At 38.3% G+C, this 21,537-nt stretch overlaps 1 protein-coding gene across 15 annotated transcripts in view; it reads left to right on the forward strand.

The window, feature by feature from the left end:
- Nucleotides 1–21,537, forward strand: part of GIGYF2 (GRB10 interacting GYF protein 2) — a 134,961-nt gene that overhangs the window by 15,743 nt on the left and 97,681 nt on the right. For 10 of the 15 annotated variants that reach the window (XR_004969477.1, XM_036320210.1, XM_036320205.1 and 7 more), the window contains 3 exons: nt 5,699–5,780; nt 16,249–16,378; nt 17,901–17,996. Coding sequence is in view for 12 of the 15 variants with exons in the window: in XM_036320210.1 (XP_036176103.1) it covers nt 5,740–5,780; nt 16,249–16,378; nt 17,901–17,996 (267 nt within the window). In the remaining 3 variants the exon portion in view is untranslated. Of the gene's footprint in view, nt 1–5,698; nt 5,781–6,846; nt 7,543–16,248; nt 16,379–17,900; nt 17,997–20,453; nt 20,578–21,537 lie in introns of those variants that run through there. The other 5 variants (XM_036320213.1, XM_036320215.1, XM_036320214.1 and 2 more) reach the window with 5 other exon arrangements.

The following is a 21,537-nucleotide window of genomic DNA, read 5'->3' on the forward strand; positions in this document are numbered from 1 at the left end:
ATGATGTGTACTGACCACTAGGGGACAGACGCTCAACGCAGGAGCTGCCCCCTCGTGGTCAGTGCGCTCCCACAGGGGGAGCACCGCTCAGCCAGAAGCCCTGAGCCGGGCTCACGGCTGGTGAGCGCAGTGGCAGAGGCGAAGCCTCTCGTACCTCTGCGGCAGTACTAGGGATGTCTGAGTGCCAGCTTAGGCCTGCTCCCCGTGGGCTCTCAGACTGCGAAAGGGTGCAGGCCGGGATGAGGGAACCACCTCCCCCCCATGCATGAATTTTGTGCACCTGGCCTGGCCTCTAGTGTTTATATATATATGTATTTTATTTTTAAAAATTTTTATTGAATTTATTGGGGTGACGTCTATCCTATGTAATAAAAGACTAATATGCAAATAGACCAAAGGGTGGAACAATTGAACAACCGGTTGCTATGACATGTGCTGGCCACCAGGGGGCGCACGTGGAACATGGCAGGCGTCAGCAGCAGGCAGCAGAGTGTGGAACATGGTGGGCATTGGCCGCTGTAGGATGGTGGAGCAGGTGAGCAGGGATGCCAGACCAAGGCGGGGCACCAGTCGCTGTCATTGGGGCAAGGCTCTGGTGGTTACTGAAAATTCCTTGCTCCTGTGCACCTTGGTCCTGCCTGGCGCTTGCACCTGCTACTGGCGCCGGCCCCGCTCGCACCCACTGCTGGCGCCAGAGCCGCTGCTCACACCCACTGCCCACACCAACACTGCTCACACCCAGTGCTGGCGCCGACCCTAATTGCTCTGTGCCGTCAGAGGGTGTGAGCGGTGGCTGCCGGCCCTCATAGCCCCTAAGGGCTTCTCCACCTCCCCTTGCCCCTGAGGGGCGATCAGGGCAGCAGCTGCCGCTCACACCCACTGATGGCGCCAGCCCCAATTGCTCTGCGCAGCCAGCGGGTGCGAGCAGGACCAGCACCTTCCGTGTGTAGGAGCAGCAGCAGCAGGAGTGGAGCTGCTGGCATACAGAGAACCAGGGGCCGTGGTGGGAGGGGCTAGGCAGGGGCACGGAGGATGGGCCAAGACCCAGCCCTGTGCCTACCGAAGCCTCATGGCCCACAGTTCCTTTCTAGGTGCATAAATTCATGCATTGGGCCCCTAGTATATATATAAAAGGCTAAGTGACTGACCACCCGGCCTGGACCTATGATGTGCACTGGAAATTTAAAAATAAATGTTGACTCGTGCATGTGCGATACATATAAAGCTTCTTGCTGGCACCAGTGCATGCGTGTGTTTCGATAAAAGATTGTGACCTAACGTAATCAAAACTGAAATATTAATAGGATCTGCAGAAGGAGAGGTGGTTCTGATTCCAAGAATTGATTTGTCCCCATCTGACACTGGCCTCCCATTTAAATTAATTCGAAGACAGTTTCCTGTGATGTCAGCATTTGCGATGACTATTAATACATCACAAGGACAAACTCTAGACCAAGTAGGACTATTTCTATCTGAACCTGTTTTCGGACATGGTCAGTTATATGTTGCTTTCTCTCGAGTTCAAAGAGCATGTGACGTTAAAGTTGTAAATACTTCATCACAAGGGAAATTAGTCAAGCACTCTGAAAGTGTTTTTACTCTTAACGTGGTATACAAGGAGATATTAGAATAAGTTTAATCAATTTATCAGTCATTGTTTTTATCAATGTTTTTATATCATTTTTTTGTTGTTTTATATCATGTTTTTGCTGCCTTTATGTCATGTTTTTGTTGTTTTTATATCATGTCTTTGCTGTTATATCATGTTGTTATTGTTTATTAATCAACTTATATATTATTTTCATATACATTTTACTAATTTTCTTTCATCTCTGACACTTCTGTTATAGAGAAAGGGCGAATAGCGATATTAAAATATTTCTTCTAATTAATTTCCTTTCATTGTGCACGAATCTGTGCAATGGGCTACTAGTTGATTAATAAAATTATGTAGGTTTCAGTATATATACAGGGTGGAGCAAAAGTAGGTTTACAGTTGTATGTGAAACACGATTTATTCTTATATGAGTATTTATTATTGTATTATTTTCCATATGAACAACTGTAAACCTACTTTTGCCCCACCCTGTATGTATTTTAAAATGTGTTGAATATGATTATATTCTTTGTATTCCATAATCTGCCTTGGACACAATATATTGTTGACATCTTTTCATGTCAGTGAGTACAGTTATCATCTCTCTCCTCTACTGCTCTGTATATCTGGCTTCCACAGTACATGCTGGATTTCTAATACCCTCTTTTCACTTTAGCTCTTGCTAATTCATTCTCCTCCTGGCATCCTGAATGATCTTTCTGAAGTGCAGATTTCATCCTGGACACTTCCTTGCCTGAATCTTTCTATATAGCTTTTCATTGCCATTGGGGTATAAAATACAATGACTTCAGTGATATGGCCACTGCTTCATCAAGCTTCACTTTAGTAGTTTTTAGTCTTATTGATGAAATGGAAATCTCCCAAAAGAATCTAGCTCTTCCCCTTTCTATTTTTTTGATACAGTGAATGTAGACAAAGCTAGAATCAGTGAATTTGAGTTTAGGAGAAAGGTTAGGGCCAGAGATATCTAGCTATATGCTTTTTCTCTTCTTTCAATTTTTGGTTATAGTTCTGTAGATTTACTTCAAAATCTGTGTCTCCCCAGCCCTACTCTACACTGAAGTTCAAGGTCTATTATGGTCTTTTAGATGTCTTTACTAGGAGTTTTGATGATGCACAGCAGGTTTATTTTAAAGAGGGGTAGGCATGACCAGAGCAGTGCTTTAGGAAGGTTGATCTTTTGGGATGTGAATAGTTAGAGACTGAGTCAAGAAAGCCAATTAGAAGTTTTATTCTAATAATCTAGATATGACTTAAAAGTTTCATTATAATGAAAAAAAATGCAAGAGGAATTTTGAAGGAGAAATTGACCAAATTTGAGACAAAATGATTGGACATGATAGAGAGAAGCAAAAGGAGTTTCAGATAACTCTGGGGTTTTGAGCCTGGCTTATCGGTGAATTGTAAAAAACAGTGGTACCTTGATCAGTTGTTGCTGAGATAGGTATCCAGGATGAACAAACATCTGGAAATGCCACACAGGTCATGGCAGAAAAGAAATCTGTAATTTACAATAGGGGCGAGGTTTCTCCTCAGGAAGCTGGGCAATTTAGAGATTTGTGGGAGAATTTTTCATTGCTGCTGTTGTAACGACACCCCCACTCCCTGCATGGTATTCCCTGTGATTTAATAGGCAGAGTTCTACCCAGAGTGTTAGTGGAGAAATAACAAAAGGTTCAAGATAATGTCTAAACAGAATTATAGTTAAATAAAACATGGGTATACTGATGAAAGTTCGAAACGGAGAAACTTTTGGGGAATGCTGACTACATAGGAAGGAAATGAAGGAAAAAGTAACAATATTGTTCTGATCTTGGTGGATAAAGGAGGAAATGGTTTCAAGAAAAAGCACATGGTGGGAGCATAGCATCTAGAGCAGGGGTGGGCAAACTTTTTGACTCGAGGGCCACAATGGGTTCTTAAACTGGACCGGAGGGCCGGAACAAAAGCATGGATGGAGTGTTTGTGTGAACTAATATAAATTCAAAGTAAACATCATTACATAAAAGGGTACGGTCTTTTTTTTTTTTTTTAGTTTTATTCATTTCAAATGGGCCTGCCGGCGGGCCGTAGTTTGCCCACAGCTGATCTAGAGTCTGGTTCAAATACTCCTGTCAGAATGCAGAGCTGTTTTCTCATGGTCACAAGTCTCATGGGGGTTTGAGTTAACATTTAGTATAGTGGGGTTTAAATGGTGGTGAAGCCTATACTCATTTTAATACCTCACTGCATCCTTAGAAAGGACAATTGAGGAAAAAAAGCCTAGTTTCCATTCTGACTAATTTATAATTCAGAGGCATAATGTAAGACAATCCCTCCAGTACATATAAATACATTAGAACTGGGCTCATTTAAATTGATTTAGAAGGAGCAATCTGAGGTGTAGAATTTGGAATTAGTGATTACAGTACTTCAAGAATTTAAATGAGATTTCTTCAGGAGTCATAACTCTTTTGCTTTAGTTCATAAAGAAGAATGAGCAGAACTCCATTCTGAGTAATGTTGGTCTCTTTAGTTCAGTGATGGCGAACCTTTTGAGCTCGGTGTGTCAGCATTTTGAAAAACCCTAACTTAACTCTGGTGCCATGTCACATATAGAAATTTTTTGATATTTGCAACCATAGTAAAACAAAGACTTATATTTTTGATATTTATTTTATATATTTAAATGCCACTTAACAAAGAAAAATCAACCAAAAAAATGAGTTTGCGTGTCACCTCTGACACGCGTGTCATAGGTTCGCCATCACTGCTTTAGTTGATAATTAAATTGTTTGGATTATTATTCTGAGGTTCTTAAGAGTTCTAGGGAAATCCTTACATCTTCTTATGAAGACCCTGTTGTAAATGGTAGCTAGGGTCCCAGATCAAGGTATTAAAAAAACTTCTGAGCTTTTAATATTGGTACTGTATGGTAGTTTGGCATTACCTAAAGGTTTTTAGGTAGAGTGATAAAGAGGACTGAAACAGGATTTTCTTTTTTTCTTTTTTGTGGTGAGAACCTTTAAGATCTACTCTCTCAGCAATTTACAATATTATTAGCTGTAGTCACCATGCTGTACATTAGATCCCCAGAGTTGTTAATCTTATAACCGAAAGTTTATATCCTTTGACCAATATCTCCCCATTTCCCTCACTCCCCCAGCCGCTAGTAACCACTACTTTCCTCACTGAGTTTGGCTTTTTAGATTCCACATATACGGAATATCATACAGTATTTGTCTTTGCCTACCCGACTTATTTCATTTTAAGCTCTGATACCTTAAAATTGCTTTTGGAAGACTACTTATGAAATTCATTAACTTATTGCTTTAACTTGATGGTCCAAGATAATTTTTTAAAGAATCACTAGAGTGTAAAGTGCTAAGCAGAAATTGGGGAGAGTTGTGGCAGAAGCTGTGAGATAGGTAAGGGGGGCGGTCCTTATTTTAAGAATGTTTGATATATCTCATGGTAATGGGAGAGCCCTTAACAAGCGAGTAATATAAATTAAAATGGAAATCTCTTATCCTTCATTCACTCCCCATTGCTCTAAGGCAGTGGTTCTCAACCTTCCTAATGCCGCGACCTTTTAATACAGTTCCTCATGTTGTGGTGACCCCCAATTTCATTGTTACAAATTGAACATAATTAAAGCATAGTGATTAATCACAAAAACAGTATGTAATTATATATGTGTTTTCTGATGGTCTTAGGCGACCCCTGTGAAAGGGTTGTTCGACCCCGAAAGGGGTCGCGACCCACAGGTTGAGAACCGCTGCTCTAAGGTGAAAGTAGAAAATCCTTACTTTGGTTTCCAGTGCTCTGCATGGTCTGTTCCCATCTATCTCACTAGCTTCATCTTATACCATGCCTCCTTTGTTTAGATAGACATAAAAAGATAGTGAATTGTAATGTAAGGGTGATTATATTAATTTTACTTTGCCTGCTATATTGTTATAAACAGGGATTTAAAAACCTCATCTGGTGACTATGGTTGAGAGGAGCATAAACAAAACACACTCCCTAGCTATACTTTCTTGGCTGGAATTCTGCATTTAATCTTGACTAACTGTATGGAGATATTTTTCTCTTTAACAGGTTTCTCCACATATAAAAGTCTTGTAAACATACTGAAAAGAATGGCAGCAGAAACACAGACACTGAACTTTGGGCCTGAATGGTGAGTTTTCAAAATCTCATCTTTTTGATATTGGATGACTAGTACAGTAGTAAGGTATTTTTATAGGTGTTAGATGGTTTATATGAATGTGTATATTTTTGAGACTGCTTTATGTGCTTAGTTGAAAACAATGTATTTAGCCTAGGAATAAATTATATTTGGTTAATGACTATATTATAAACTTTATTTTAAAACATTTCTTGGTTTGGTTATGTTACAGTAGTGGAATTAAAATATCTCACAGTCCCAAAATCCTATAAAATTATTTATTTTTTATTTCAGCCCTTGTCTAGGTGTATGTACAATTTTATATAGTTGAAACATTTATATGTGTATGTTTTCTGCTATACTGTTGATTGTGAGTGCTGTTCATAGACTCATTTAAAAGTAGTTTTTGTTGAATTATTATTTGAATTTTATATTATTGATGGGCTAGACAGGTGGTCCAGAATTATATTGGTTGTTAACAGAAGCCCATCTAGGATTGGGTTAGCATTTGCCATAATTATAACTGACCTTTGAGTCTCTTACAGATGTGTTTGGACCCCGAATATGGAATTCTCATGGAATTTTGAGATCCATCACATTGTAGTGTGACTTTTACCCCTTTCTTCCTTTCCCCTCAAAGTTGGTGATTGAAGATCTTCTCCTCAGTGCGTGAAAAATGTAGTTGCTTTTCAAACTTTCAACCAGAGGCATTTGGAATACATTGGAATAGTGTCTTAAACATTGTTGGTTGTTTGGGTGGTGGTGGTTTGATAAATGATGCAGACTTCTTGTAGTAACTCCCTGTCTGAGGATTCTTATTAACTTCCTTTGTATATGCATTTCTTTATATATATAATTTCTAAATTTTCTTGTCTCTAATCGCTTAGCATTTGGAGACTGAGGAGAAAGTCTCCAAATTTGAAGTTCTAAGAACTGATGCATCTTATGTACTTTGAGCAGTGGTTCTCAACCTTCCTAATGCCGCGACCCTTTAATACAGTTCCTCATGTTGTGGTGACCCCCAATTTCATTGTTACAAATTGAACATAATTAAAGCATAGTGATTAATCACAAAAACATTATGTAATTATATATGTGTTTTCCAATGGTCTTAGGTGACCCCTGTGAAAGGGTCATTTGACTCCCAAAGGGGTCGCGACCCAAAGGTTGAGAACCGCTGACTTTGAGAATTTATTTTGGAAATGTTGATACAAGTAGTGCTGCACCTGTTTTAGTTCTTGTTTATATTAAAAAAATAATTTTTCTTATTTTCAAATTAATACGAGTTTCCCGACAATCTGAAATTGGAGTGTTCCTATGAAACCTTTCATAAGTATAAAGTGGTATAAAGTGAAGAAGCAGTTACTTTAGGGACTTGCTAGCAGATGCACAAAATAAATGGAGATAAAGCACAGATGCTCATAGACACAGTTCAAAGCCATGGTGGCTAATGCTGAGATGCTGAGTACAGTCCTGGGGAAGGAGGTTGGGGCCATTCTCACTGTTCAATATTAACTGCTCAATAATAATTGCTTATTGCAAGACACATGCTGAATGCTATTTCACTTTTTGACTTTTCTCGTAAAAGTGAAAATCCTCTTTGGATTTCTTTTGGTTATCGAAAATAGGTCTTTTGCAAAAGCGAAGTGGTGTAAAATGAACTTTGAAAAGTGGGGGATATCTGTATGTTTTTAGAAAAATGAGAAATTAGTAGTAAGCCAGAAGAAGATATAATCACCGTAATTTCACCAGCCGTGATAACCACTGTTAATAGGTTGGTATATCTTTCCAGCTAGTTTTATGTATGCTTATTTGTGTGTATATATATATATATGTTTATTTTTCACAAAAGGTGGGATCATACTGTACATTCAATTTTGTAACCTGCTTTAAAAAAATAACTATGCCAAAAATACCTTTTTATCAATAAATATTTTCTGTTACCTTAAATGATTGCATTGTATGGATGTATCATTTAATCTTTTAGAAGTAGCATATATAGGCTGTTCTCAGTTTTTCATTATAAAAATATCATTGACGAACATTCTTAATAGGTAACTCTTTTTATTCACATCTTAGAAACTTTCTTTACCAGGTGGATTTAATTTATATTGCTTACCTTGTAAGCTATTTTCTGTGCCCTCTTATTTTTTTTAAAATTTAATTTATTTTTTGTTGTTGTTTCACTCTTTGTGCCATCTTCTGCTTTTATCTAGAGTTTACAAATGCTCTTTTATTTTTATTTTTTAAAGATAAATATATTTTAATGTTACATCCAATAAGCTTTAATATTTCAAGAAAAACAATCTTAAATATAATAATGTTACATGCAGTAAACATTAATATCTCAAAAAAATGATTTTAAATATGATAATGTTACATGCAATAAACACCAATTATTCAAGAAAAATTATCTTACATATAATATTACATGCAGTAAACATTAATATTTCAAGAATAAAAGGATTTTAAGTATAATAATACCAAAACTGTACTAACATAGTATGATTCACAAAAGTTGTTGGAAATATTAAAAATTTGCAAATAACAGGATTACTTCTATTATATTCTAGGATATATTGTTTCCCTCTCTGGCTCTATTTTTGTTCATCAGTTTATGTTGTTCATTATATTCCACAAATTAGTGAGATCATATGATATTTATCTTTCTCTGACTGCGTTATTTTGCTTAGCATGATGCTTTTAAAGTCTGTTTTGTCGGATGTGAGTATTGCTACTCCAGCTTTTATTTTATTTTCCATTTGCATGGAAAGTTTTTTTTTCATCCCTTCACTTTCATCCTGTGTGTGTCTTTTGTTTTGAGGTGGGTCTCTTGTAGACAGCATATAGTTGGATCATGTTTTTGTATCCATTCAGCGACCCTACACCTTTTGATTAGAACATTTAATCCATTTACATTTAGGGTATCATTGAGAGGTACTTATTTATAGCCATTTAAATTCTGTGTGGCTAGGTTTCTCTCTGTGTTTCTTCTCAGCAATACCTTACAGCAATCCCTTTAGCATTTCTTGTAATGCTGGCTTGGTGGTGATGAACTCCTTTAGCCTTTTTTTTTGTCTGGGAAGCTCTTTTTTTGACCATCTATTTTGAATGATAACCTTGCTGGATAGAGTAATCTTGGGCTCAGATCCTTGCTTTCCATTACCTTGAATATGCCATTCCCTTCTGGCCTGTATAGTTTCTGAGGAGAAATAGGTGTCAGCCTTATGTGAACTCCTTTGTAGGTAACAGTTTTCTCTTGCTGCTTTTAAGGTTCTCTCTTTGTCTTTAATTTTTGGCATTTTAATTATGTGCCTGGGCGTGGGTCTGTTTTGATTCTTTTTGTTTGGGGTTCTCTGTGCCTCCTGAATTTGTGTGACTTTTTCCTTTACCAGGTTAGGGAAGTTTTATACCATTATTTCTTCAAACACCTCTATTCCTTTCTCCCTTTCTGCCTCTCCTGGCACATCTACTATTCTAATATTGTTACGTTTCACGTTGTCCCACAGCTCCCTTAAGCTGTCCTCCTGTTTTTTAATTGTTTTTTTCTTTTTGGTTCTCTAATTGAGTGATATTTTCAACTCTGTCTTCTAATTCACTAATTCGATCCTCAGCTTCACCTAATCTACTGTGTATTCTTTCCAGTGTGTTCTTTATTTGTGTTATGTCATTCTTTATCTCAGACTGTTCTTTTTTCATAGTTACTATATCTTTTTTCATACTGTTGAGCATTTTTATCATCATTACTCTGAACTCTGTTTCAGATAAATTTCTTATCTCTGCTTTATTTATCTCTTCTGGAGAATTTGCTAATTCTTTCATTTGGGGGTTGTTTTGTCTGTTTGGGTTTGTGACTCTGTTTTAGGTAGATCCTCTATACCAGTGATCTGTGAGGTCCGAAAGGTTGGTGACCACTGCTCTATACCTCTCAATCTCTAGTGCAGGACAGTGTTAAAGGCTGTTTCTGACTAATTGGATCAGGCTAAGACTCAAAGCCTCCAGAGACCTCCTCTGTCTACAGACTAACAGGATTCCGACCTGAATTGCACCCAGGCAATCATCAGGTGTGGCAAGAGTTTTTTTTCAACAAGGTGGGGCAGTTGCTTTTGCCTGCAGGCTAATGTTACTTTTAATCTCTTAAGTGGCCTCAGGGCAAGGTGTTTTCCAATAGGGCATGTCGACTGTCTTCCCCCCAGGCAAGGCAAATGTCTGTGTGGGAAAGATGTCCTCCACTATGTGAGGGAAATACCGAGCCCAGGAAACTTGGAGTGTCTGCCTTCTGAGCTTTATCCCCTGAGTCCACTTCACCCTCCCTCTGCCAGAGCACAAGATGGGTGGCTCCACAGGGAATACTTGTGTGTTGGCCCTTTAAGAGGGTGCTCGAAGTTTCAGCTGCCACTCCTTGGCAGACAGCACCCCACTGCTTTTCACAGCTAGATGTTATGTGGGTACCCTCTCAGATTTGGTGCTCTCTGCTGGGGAGCCCAGCTTGGGGATTAGATGCCAGAGTTCTCAGTGGCACCCCCCTTACAGCCGAGATATCTCTCCGGGACTTCAGTTGCCGTCTATGGGTGCCCAGCCAGCCCTTTTGCGCCTCCGCCCCTCTACCAGTTTCTATGCTTTGTTTCTTGGGTATCAGGTTTCTCTCCTGTGAGTTTTCCATTGATTATTCAGGAAGCTTTTCCATATTTCAGTTGTAATTCCAGCTTGTTCCTGGGAGCATGTCCGTGCAGCATCCTCATACTCTGCCGCCATTTTTAATCTCTTTGTAAATGTTCTTTTGTATTTACATTCTCATATCTCTGTGTAAAAACATGATTAAAATCATCAGTAAACTTAAGGAAACTTTTTTTTTTCCTGGATCCCTCTATTAAGGAGTAACAAAGAGAGAGAACACTGGGAATTTAGCTAAAACAAAAGAAAAAAACTAGTGATATTCTAGAGTCCTTACACATTTCGTTTGATGCCCTACACCACAGGTTGGCCTGTGAGACTGTAAATAGAGTTTTTGTAAGTAAAGTTTTATTGGAACACAGTCACATATTTGTTTCTATATTACCTGCCTGTTTTCACACTGCAGTGACAGGTTTGAGTAGTTAAAACAGAGATCATCTGGTTCAAAAATCTTAAATATTTACTCTCTGGCTCTTTAGAGAAAAATGTTTGTTGCCTCTTGGCATAAATCATGGATGGATTCCTAAAGGCATTTCAGTGTATCATCGATCCAGTCTATGGATAGTCTTTCACATCCTTTTCATTGGTACACTCAAGTTTTATTTGATGAGCCCAATGGTTTCATATAAAATTTGAATTGAGGTAACTTTAGCAGAGGACAGGTAATAATAGTTCCATGCTTAAGCAGTAGCTTTACCTAATTGCTACTTCTGTTATCCCGCAGGCGTGAGAGTTTAGGAGCCTTAGTCATCTGTAATGCTGATAAACTGAGGGGTGGAAGTTTAAATAGGCAGCTGCCTTCTTTGTACCATTTATCAAAATTCCTTCTGGCAAAGGGAATATATAAGATCCTTAAATAACTCAAGTAACCCTGAGCTAAAAAGGTGCTGTGTTTTTCTGCATGCTGGATTACATTCATTGTGAAGCTTGAGGTAAGGAGCTGTATCCAGAATACTTGAGAATCAACATTTCACACTGAATCAGTGTAAAACTCTGAATCATTCAGAAATATTTAGTGATACTATATTCTATTTACTAAGATCATAATTTTTATAATGATGTAAAACTATATTCAATAAGAGGTGGATAAAATGAAAAAAGTTATTTGTACCTGGGACAGAAGTGAAGATGGGAGAATATTGCAAATTGTGGTAGGTTTAGTTGTGAATGACCGTAAGCTTGGAGTTGATTATTTTTTAAGGTAGATCTGTGGAATCATTAGGTTTTAGCTTATCTTTTTATTTAGAATAAAGAAATATATTACATAATTTCCAAAGCAAATTAAAGGGTATGGTAGATTTAATGGAGAAGTAAATAATTTCTAAGTTTAAAACAATAGTCACTATAAGTCTTTCCACAAATGTTAGTTACTACCTTTGATCTTTCCTGACCATCTATATAACACCTTACCCTTACTCTCTATCTCCCTTCCCTGCTTAATTTTTCTTGAATGGTCTATATCAAATACAACGTACCAAATATTGAAATCACTTACTTCCTTTATTATTTGTATTCCATCCTTCAGCCTCCACTAGACTATGTGCTCCATTGGAAGGTACTTTGGACTTGATGATTGTATAATTTGTCCAGTGCTGTATCTCCAGTACCTAGCAAATAATTGGTACTCAATAAATATCTGTTAAGTGAGTGAATTGTTAGAAAGTAAGGTCATTTTTAAGTTTTGCTATTGTAAATATGTATATACATCCTTGAACAGTTTTATTTGTTGATTGTTTACTTTGGATTAATTTCTTGAAAATAAAATTATTAAATCAAAAGTTTTCATTTTTAAAGCTTTGGACGATATCTGAACAGATTAACCATCAGTAAGATTGTATGAATTTATTTATTTTTTTTAATCCTTAACCAAGGATATTTTTCTATTGATTTTTAGAGAGAGTGGAAAGGATGGGGAGAGACAGAAACATTCATGTGTAGAGAAACATCTACTGGTTGCCTGCCGCATGCGCCCTGACCAGAGATGGGGATCAAGCTGCAGCTTGTACGGGCCCTTAACTGGGTTCGAACCTAGAACCCTTCAGTCCATTTGGCTCTCTGTTCATTGAGCCAAACTAGCTAGGACTGAATTTAATTCTCATCCCTTACTTGTTTACTTCATCCTTGACAAAATGCTCAGTACTATTTTAAGAAAACTTTTTTTAGTTCTAAATCTGGTAGGTACAGGTTTTATAGAATTTTTTGTTTTTAGTCCTAGTAACAAAATAATACATGCTCATTCTAGAAAACCTTGGAGGAAACAATAGTACAAAAGGGGGAAAAAAAATCTAAGTATCCTTAATTCTACTACTCAAAGAACCATTGCTAACATTTTGGTTTGTTTCTTTCTATTCTTTTTTTCTTGCAAATATTTGTAGGTGTACTTTAAGACATTTAAAAAACAAAAACAATAAAACCCCAACAAATTCATTATACTTGTCTTATTTGGGAAATTTTTTTTTTGAGGATGAAAAGTCTACTCAGCTAATAAAGAGATTTATTATAGGGGAAATAATTACTGATAGTTCCTTGGCTTTATGGGGAAGGAGCCATTGACCTCTTTGGGGTCAATGTCTCCTGTCCATGGCATTAAGAAAGTTATCCCAGGTCTTGCAAAAAGAGTGAGGCACTTCTGTTTTCTTCCAAAGCACTTTGTTTATACCTATTTTAAAGTAGTTGCAACTTTGGGTGGTTGCTACATGGGATTTTCTTATGGGAGTTCCTTATGCTCTTGCTGCTTTTATATTATGTTCAAAATTGTCCATAATCAAATGTTTAAAACAAAAAAAGTAAAAAGAAGAGATAGAAACATTGGTGGGAAAAATTGTATTTACTATGCATATACTGTTTTTTTCCCTGCCATTTTTGAATAATATGTAAGTATTTTACTATGCTTGGTCTTAATATTTTTAATGTGTAATTAGTAGATTATTCCCCACTTTTTTACTTTTGTGAATAAAGCTTAGCGTTTGGGGGATTTTTTTTTTAATGCTTCTGTTGAATTTTTCTTGAGGCTGAAGTTATTGAATTAAATTGTTGAATTAAGGTCCCATTTACCCTTGGTATCTATTACTTTGTAGAACTTTGGGCAGCCCCCTGATCATCAGCTACTCCTGATAGTTCCCACTTGCTGTTTGACACAGCGCTGTCATTCTTTGCTAAGGTTCCTTCCCTTCTTTTTATTTTTTAAAATAAAAACATCTCGCCGAAACCGGTTTGGCTCAGTGGATAGAGCGTCGGCCTGTGGACTGAAAGGTCCCAGGTTCGATTCCGGTCAAGGGCATGTACCTGGGTTGCGGGTACATCCCCAGTGGGAGATGTGCAGGAGGCGGCCGATCGATGTTTCTCTCCCATCGATGTTTCTAACTCTATCTTTCTCCCTTCCTCTCTGTAAAAAATCAATAAAATATATTTAAAAAAAAATCTTTAAAAAAAAAATTAAAAACATCTCAAAATTAAACAAAATATTATTTCCCAGTTTCATTCTTTAGAGGCAACCGCTATTACCACCTCAGAGTACATTTTTTCTTCTTCTTCGTGGTGAATATGGCTTTTATATTTTTTCTCCTTGTACTAGTCATTGCATTTTCAAATTCTCTACATTAATTGATTTTATTAAAAATGACTTTTGAATCCTGGCCAATTTTACTCAATGGAGAGCATTGGCCCACGGGTTCGATTCCTGGTCAAGGGCATGTACCTCAGTTGCAGGTTCAATCCCTGGCCACCATCAGGTGTTAGAGGGAGGCAGCCAATTGATGTCTTTCTCACGTTGATGTTTCTCTCTTCCCCTCTTCCTCCTTCCCTCCTTCCCTTCCCTTCCCTCCCTCCCTCCCTCCCTCCCTCCCTCCCTCCCTCCCTCCCTCCCTCCCTCCCTCTATCCCCTCACTCTCTTCCAAAAATGGATGGAAAATAGCCCTAGCTGGTTTGGCTCAGCCTGTGGACTGAAGGGTCCCAGGTTCAATCTGGTCAAGGGCACATGACCGTGATGTGGGCTTGATCCCCAGTAGGGGGCATGCAGGAGGTAGCTGATCAATAATTCTCTCTCATCATTGATATTTCTATCTCTCTCCCCTTTCCTCTCTGAAATCAATAAAAATATATTAAAAAAATTAAAAATGGAAGGAAAATAAATAAAATGAATTATGAAATATTGTAGGCATATGAAAGTGTAAATTGTAACAAACCCCCATGTACTCAGCGTCAAGTTGAAAAAATAAAACACTGCAGATATAATTAGTAAAGCACTATTTATTTATTTATTTTCCTCACCTTAGGACAGCGGTTCTCAACCTGTGGGTTGCGATCCCTTTGACAGTTGAATGACCCTTTCACAGGGGTCGCCTAAGATCATCCTGCATATCATATATTTACATTACGATTCATAACAGTAGCAACATTACAGTTATGAAGTAGCAATGAAAATATTTTATGGTTGGGTCACAACATGAGGAGCTGTATTTAAAGGGCCAGGAGGTTGAGAACCACTGCCTTAGGATATGTTTGTTGCTTTTAGAAAGAGGGAAGGAAGAGAGAAGAGAGAGAAACATTGGTTGCCTCCAGTACACGCCCTGACTGGGTATCAAACCCGCAGCCTGGGTATGTGCCCTGACTGGGAATCAAACCCTTGACCTTTTGGTGTACGGGACGATGCTCCAACCAACTGACCCACCTGGATAGGGCTAAAGCACCCTTTACACCCTACATTCTTTTGCAGGTAGAACCTTATCCCAAATTTTATATTTGTCAATTCATTTTGTGTCTATGCTTTGGCTATGTTTTGTATGTGTTCTTAAATAGCAAGTTTATATGAATTATATAACTTTCTTTATAAGCTTCGTATTTTTTTCTTTTGTGTAGCATACTTTGTTACATGTTTTATTAAATATTAGCACATCATATTCTTTGAAATGGTTGTTCTAATTTATAATCCCACAAATACTGCATGAGAATTGTTTTACATTCTTACCAACAACTGGTATTACCAGATTTATTCATTTTTATTAAAACTTTTGTTTTAATCGTATGTTTATTTTATAATTTGGAGAAAAGCTTCTTGAGGATGTGCCATGATACCTTTTAGGTTATGTAATTGCCACATGGTTGTCTACTTATTTCTCAATGAACTATTCTCCTAGTGTGCTATGACAGCGGGTTTTATTGAAGCTAAAATCTTGGATACCTTGAGATAATGGGATTTCTTTCTGTTCTTTTAAAGAACTAAAATGAAAATGTTTATAGTATCTATATCTCTCTTTCTATAAAAGCCTAAGCGACCATTACGACCAGTCGACTGGTTGCTATGATGTTCACTGACCACCAGGGGCAGACGCTCAATGCAGGGGCTGCCCCCTGGTGGTCGGTGTGCTCCCACAGCGGGAGTGCTGCTCAGCTGACCAATGTGAGCCAGACTGTGGGCTCACAGCTGGCGAGCGCAGCTGTGGTGGCGGGAGCCTCCCCCACTTCCATGGCAGCACTACCAAGTACAGCAACGGCAGGCTCAGCGTGGCCGGGGTGAGGGGGAGTGGCACAGCGCCTGGCCCGGGCTTGGGCTCTTCCCCAGCCACCTGCCGCTTCGTGCACTACTACAACCCTTGGGTAATATTGGACTGCCGGGGATGGGGCTGAAACCGGCAGTCCGACATCCCCCAAGGGGTCCCAGATTGCGAGATGGCATAGGCCATCCTAAGGGACCCCACCGGTGCATGAATCCATGCACTGGGCTTCTAGTATTATATAAAAGTAAAAAGTTTATACTGCCAGAATGTTTGACACTTCATTATTGTATTCTGTGTGTCTCCTTTTCTAGGCTCCGAGCTCTGTCCAGTGGTGGGAGTATTACATCCCCTCCTCTTTCTCCCGCTTTGCCAAAGTATAAATTAGCAGACTATCGTTATGGCAGAGAAGAAATGTTAGCACTTTTTCTTAAAGACAACAAGGTAAGTAAGGAAAGAATTAAGAATTATTCTGAATGAGTTGTTGGGTTATGTGCAGTGATGTATTGATAATATGAAAGACTCATGGTTTTCCCTTTCTACCTTACCTCTTTTTTTCTGCTTTTGAAACTATAATAGTTAACAGGGGGAGAGATCAATTGGTTGCCTCCTGCAAATGCCCCCTGACCGGGTCCTGGGATTGAACCTGTAACCTAGGTACATGCCCTTGATCAGAATCAAACCCGAGACCCTTCATTGCGCAAGCTGACCCTCTAACCACTGAGCAACACTGGCCAGGGCAACAGAGGCTCTTCTAAGTATAATGTATTCTTTTTTTTAAAGAGAATGCCTATGATTTCAGTATAAGATCGACAGCTTCATGCAAACAGGAAGAATAGTCAACACTTAATGTTTTGTCTAACTAGTTTCCTTTTAACCTTTTATTCATGTCTATTTCTACTCCAGTGTGATGGCTGAGAAAGGAAGAATTTCTCCCTTCTTTTTATTGCACCTTTTATTCTTCTTTCCAGTTAGGGAGAAGAGCAATTGTTTCTCTTTTTCTTTCCCTTTTGAGCTAAATGCAAAATTTTTAGTGGAGAGAAAATCTTAAAATGTAATGCCACATTTGTGTCACTTAAAAATGATCAAAACTCAAAGTATTAAATACGCTTTTATTATTTGACTAATAAGAAATAATATTTTCTGTTTCAAAGCATACTTTGTTTTTAATTAAAAGATTGAATCTCAAATGTTAATGGTTGCTACGGACAGACACAGTTGCTTGTAAAACTCTTCTTACCACCTTGTGCCTTGAGTTCAATGTAGGGATTTTCACTCTCCCACTGTGTACTCTGAGTTAACAGAGTTATTGCTGTATCAAATCTGAAAGTGGTGGCTCTATGGGAGGGCTGGGAGCGTAAGTGGAGTTTTTATATTTGATCCCTGAGAATGTGTAAGTACCACTAAAGTTAATTGTGGCTGAGTAAGCTTTTTATTCATATCCTATATAAGAAAAGCTTAATATGCTAAGTGTCCGGTCAACCAGTCGGCCATTCAATTAAAGCGTAATATGCTGATGATATGCTAAGGCTGCTTAGCTGCTCACTATGACGTGCACTGGCCATCAGGGGGCAGATGCTCCGACTGGTAGGTTAGTTTGCTGCTGGGTTCCAGCCAATTGGGACTGAGCAAGACGGGCCGGACATGCCCTGGAGCCCTCCCGCGGTCCCTCCCCGGCTAGCCAACCTCCCGAGTCTCTCCCCGGCCTTGATTATGTACCAGTGAGCTCCCTCAGCCTGGCCTGTGCCCTCTTGCAATCCGTGACCCCCTGGGGGATATTGGAGAGCCAGTTTTGGCCTGATCCCGCAGGTCAGGCCGAGGGACCTCACTGGTGCATGAATTTGTGCACCGGGCCTCTAGTTTATAATAATTACCAACAGATAAAAACAGTAGAGTTCTTTCTTGTTTTATCTTCTTGACTTGGAGGGATAGCATTAATCTCATGGTCATGTGTTTGGTCAAACAGATACCTTCAGACCTTCTGGATAAAGAATTTCTGCCTATCCTACAGGAGGAGCCTCTGCCACCGTTGGCTCTTGTACCCTTTACAGAAGAAGAACAGGTTTGTGCCTAGCTTTGAGCCTCAAGTCAAACCCTTGTTTCTTTCCAGTGAGGCATAAAAATAGGTGGTTACTACTTAGACTCTATGGAGTATACTTCGTCCCCACAGGCCTGCTTCCTTTTTATGTTTTCTTGGCATGTGGATGCTTGTCTTACTTGACTAGATTCTGCTTAGATCTGAAATTGGTGAGTATTATGTAGAGATAAGGAAAGGTTTCTAGATCCTTAAGGACATTGGGAACCATCCTTTAGAATTTATTCGAGTAGAGAAAAAATTTTTTGGGGGGAGGTCTTGCTTTTCAGAAAAATACAGCTTTTGAGAAGTAATTGGCAACCTGAATTTTCACAAGTAAATTCTACCATTACAGAAAAATGTAGATTTTTAGCTTAAAATGTGCTTAAAAATACTCTACTGTCGCCATCATTAAAAACAAAAAAAGTTTTTGTTGATTTTAGAGAGAGATGAAGGGAGAGGGAGAGAGCGATAGAAACATTGATAGAGAGAAACATGTGTTGGCTGCTTCCTGCATGCCTCCCCACCGGGGTTTGAGCCTGCAACCTGGGCATGTGCCCTGACTGGGAATCCAAACGTGACTTCCTGGTTCTTAGGTCGACGCTCAGCCACTGAGCCACACAGGCCTTCTAGCAACATTTTAAATGATATTGTGAGAAAATTTGATTTTCAGGCTGTAGAATAACAGATTTGGTGTTGTCCTATTATAGTCCAAAGATAAATAAAAGAGTTTCTGATGCAGCGGTTCTCAACCTGTGGGTTGCGACCCCTGAAAATACATCCTGCATATCAGATATTTACATTACGATTCATAACAGTAGCAAAATTACAGTTATGAAGTAGCAACAAAAATAATTTTATGGTTGGGGGTCACCACAACATGAGGAACTGTATTAAAGTGTCGCGGCATTAGGAAGGTTGTGAACCACTGTTTCAAGGACTATGGTGATTGTAGTAAAACGGATAAATAAGAGCTTTGTTGGAATGTTGGAATGCCAGTTTAATGAAGAATCATTACTTTAAAAAAACACAGCTTTATTGAGGCATAATTCAGATGCCATAAAATTTACCCTTTAAAGTATACCATTCAATGGTTTTGGCATTTTCACAGAGATGTATAACCATCACCACTCTCTAATTCCAGAATATTTTTATAATTACTTTTGTGACAACCCTGAATGTTTCTTCTACACCAAGCATGTCAAACTTGCGGACGGAGGGCCCCTTGTGGCATGGAGCCTGCCGGCCACAAGTTTGACATGCTTGCCTACACGTTTGCCATATTGTATATGAGGAAGTCACTCTATTAAAAAAGAAAAGCTTATTAAAAGAACTCTATTCCAACTGTGTTAAATTCTAAGAAAGGTGTGATGTTCATCTTTAGTTATTTCCAGCACCATACTTCATAAGCAATTAAAAAAAACTTGTGTGTGTATGTGTGTGTGTGTATCTGTGTGTTAATCCTCACCCAAGGATATTTTTTCCATTGATTTTTTTTTTTCTTTTAGAGAGAGTGGAAGGGAGGAGGAGGGAAAAGAGAGAGAAACATTGATGTGCGAGAAATACGTCTGTTGCCTGCCGCAGTTGCTCCAACTGCGGCTGGGGATCAAGCCTGCAACCTAGGCACGCACCCCTGACAGGAATCGAACCCAAGCCCTTCAGTTCTTGGGCTGATGCTCTATTCACTGAACCAAACTGGCTAGGATTCATAAGCAATTTTTGTTTTGTTCATGGTTTCTTCTAACTCAGATTAGTTTTGTGTTTATTTTTGAAACCCAGTATTTACCATAGGGTCATCGGCAGATATTTTCATTGACCAAATGGTATTTATTACTGTAAAGATTACACAGGAAAGAAAGGGTCCTGTCTTGAGTGATTGCTGAAAAGTTCCTTGTAAAAAAAATTGACATTTGGCTCTACAGGGTGGGGCAAAAGTAGGTTTACAATTATGAGTACATAAAACACAGTTTATTCTTGTAATATTTATTATTGTATTATTTCCCATAGGAACAACTGTAAACCTACTTTTGCCCCACCCTGTATTTTGGTTTTTATTTTTCTTCAAAATATTTTATTATGAAGTATTTCAAATAGGTAAGTATAGAGCATAATATTACAAACACCAATGTATTAAAATTCAGATATACCAAATCTTAAAATTATGACATATTTGTGTCTTTGTTTTAAGAAATACAATTTCTCATGTAGTTGAGATGTCTGGGGTATACCCCTTCCTTCACAGAGATTACTATGAATTGAGTTACTTTTCTCATTCATGTTTTAATCTTCTCATTACATATTTGTATATCCATAGTCTTTAAATGTTATATTTTATAGGGTTATAAATTTTATTTTGAAGATAGGATACTGTAGTGTTTATTTTTCAGCTTGTTTTTTTTTTAAATCCTCACCCAAGGATGTTTTTTTCTTTTGATTTCTGGATAGAGTGGAAGAGAGGGAGGAGGGGGGCAGAGAGAGAGAGACAGAGAAACAGCGACATGAGAGTCACATATCGATTGGTTGCGTCCCGGATTCGCCCCGTACTGGAGCTGGGGAACTTGTAACCAAGGTATGTGCCCTTGACCAGGACTCGAATCCTGGATGCTTTAACCATTGAGCAAAACCAGCAAGGGTCTTCAACTTGATTTTCATTCAATAATGACTTTAAATTTATGTTAATACACATAGCTTTAGTTCATTCATCTCTGCTGCATAGTATTCTGTCTGCAAGAAAATCCAGTTTTTAAAATCTCTGGTTGAGTATTTAGGTTGTTTTGAGTATTTGCTATTATAAATTATGTTGCTGTAAAAATTCTTATAATGTGTTACAAAAATGAAATCTTTGGGCTTTGGTTGTTCACATTTTTTAAAATGTTACTGGGTGTTACCACATTACTTTCTATAGGGATTTAAGCCAATTTGCACTCCCACCAGCAGTGAAGGTGAGGTCTTATTTATTGTATTTTATTTTTTTGTTAATCCTCACCTGAGGATATTTTTCCCAGTGTTTCTTTTTTTTTTTTTTTTTAAGAGAGAGTAGGAGGGAGGAGGTAGGGAGGAGAGCTAGAGAAAGAGAGAGAGAAAAAGAGATTGAGAGAGAGAGAGAGAGAGAGAGAGAGACATACCTATTGATTGCCTCCTGTACACGCTCTGACTGGGGCTGGGGATCGAACCTTCAATCCAAGTACATGCCCTTGACTGGGAATCGAACCTGAGACTCTTTGGTGCTTGGGCCAATGCTCTAACTACTTAGAAACACCAGTCAAGGCAAGAGGTCATTTTTATGCAACCCCTCGGTTGTTGGTTTTTAAATTTTGGCCTAAATGATGGCTGTGATAGTTGTCTTTAATTTGTATTTCACTAATTATTAGTGAGGTTGAGCATCTTTTCATATGCTTATGGGCCATTATCATTTTTTATTTGTCTGTGTCCTTTGCCCAAAGAACATTAGATTGTTTTTCTTACTGATTTTATGATTTCTTTATATATTCATTAAAACCAATAAAATACTTTATTATAAAAGGTACTC

This window comes from Myotis myotis, unplaced genomic scaffold (assembly GCF_014108235.1).
Source record: "Myotis myotis isolate mMyoMyo1 unplaced genomic scaffold, mMyoMyo1.p scaffold_m19_p_8, whole genome shotgun sequence".
In the NCBI taxonomy this organism is placed as follows: domain Eukaryota; kingdom Metazoa; phylum Chordata; class Mammalia; order Chiroptera; family Vespertilionidae; genus Myotis; species Myotis myotis.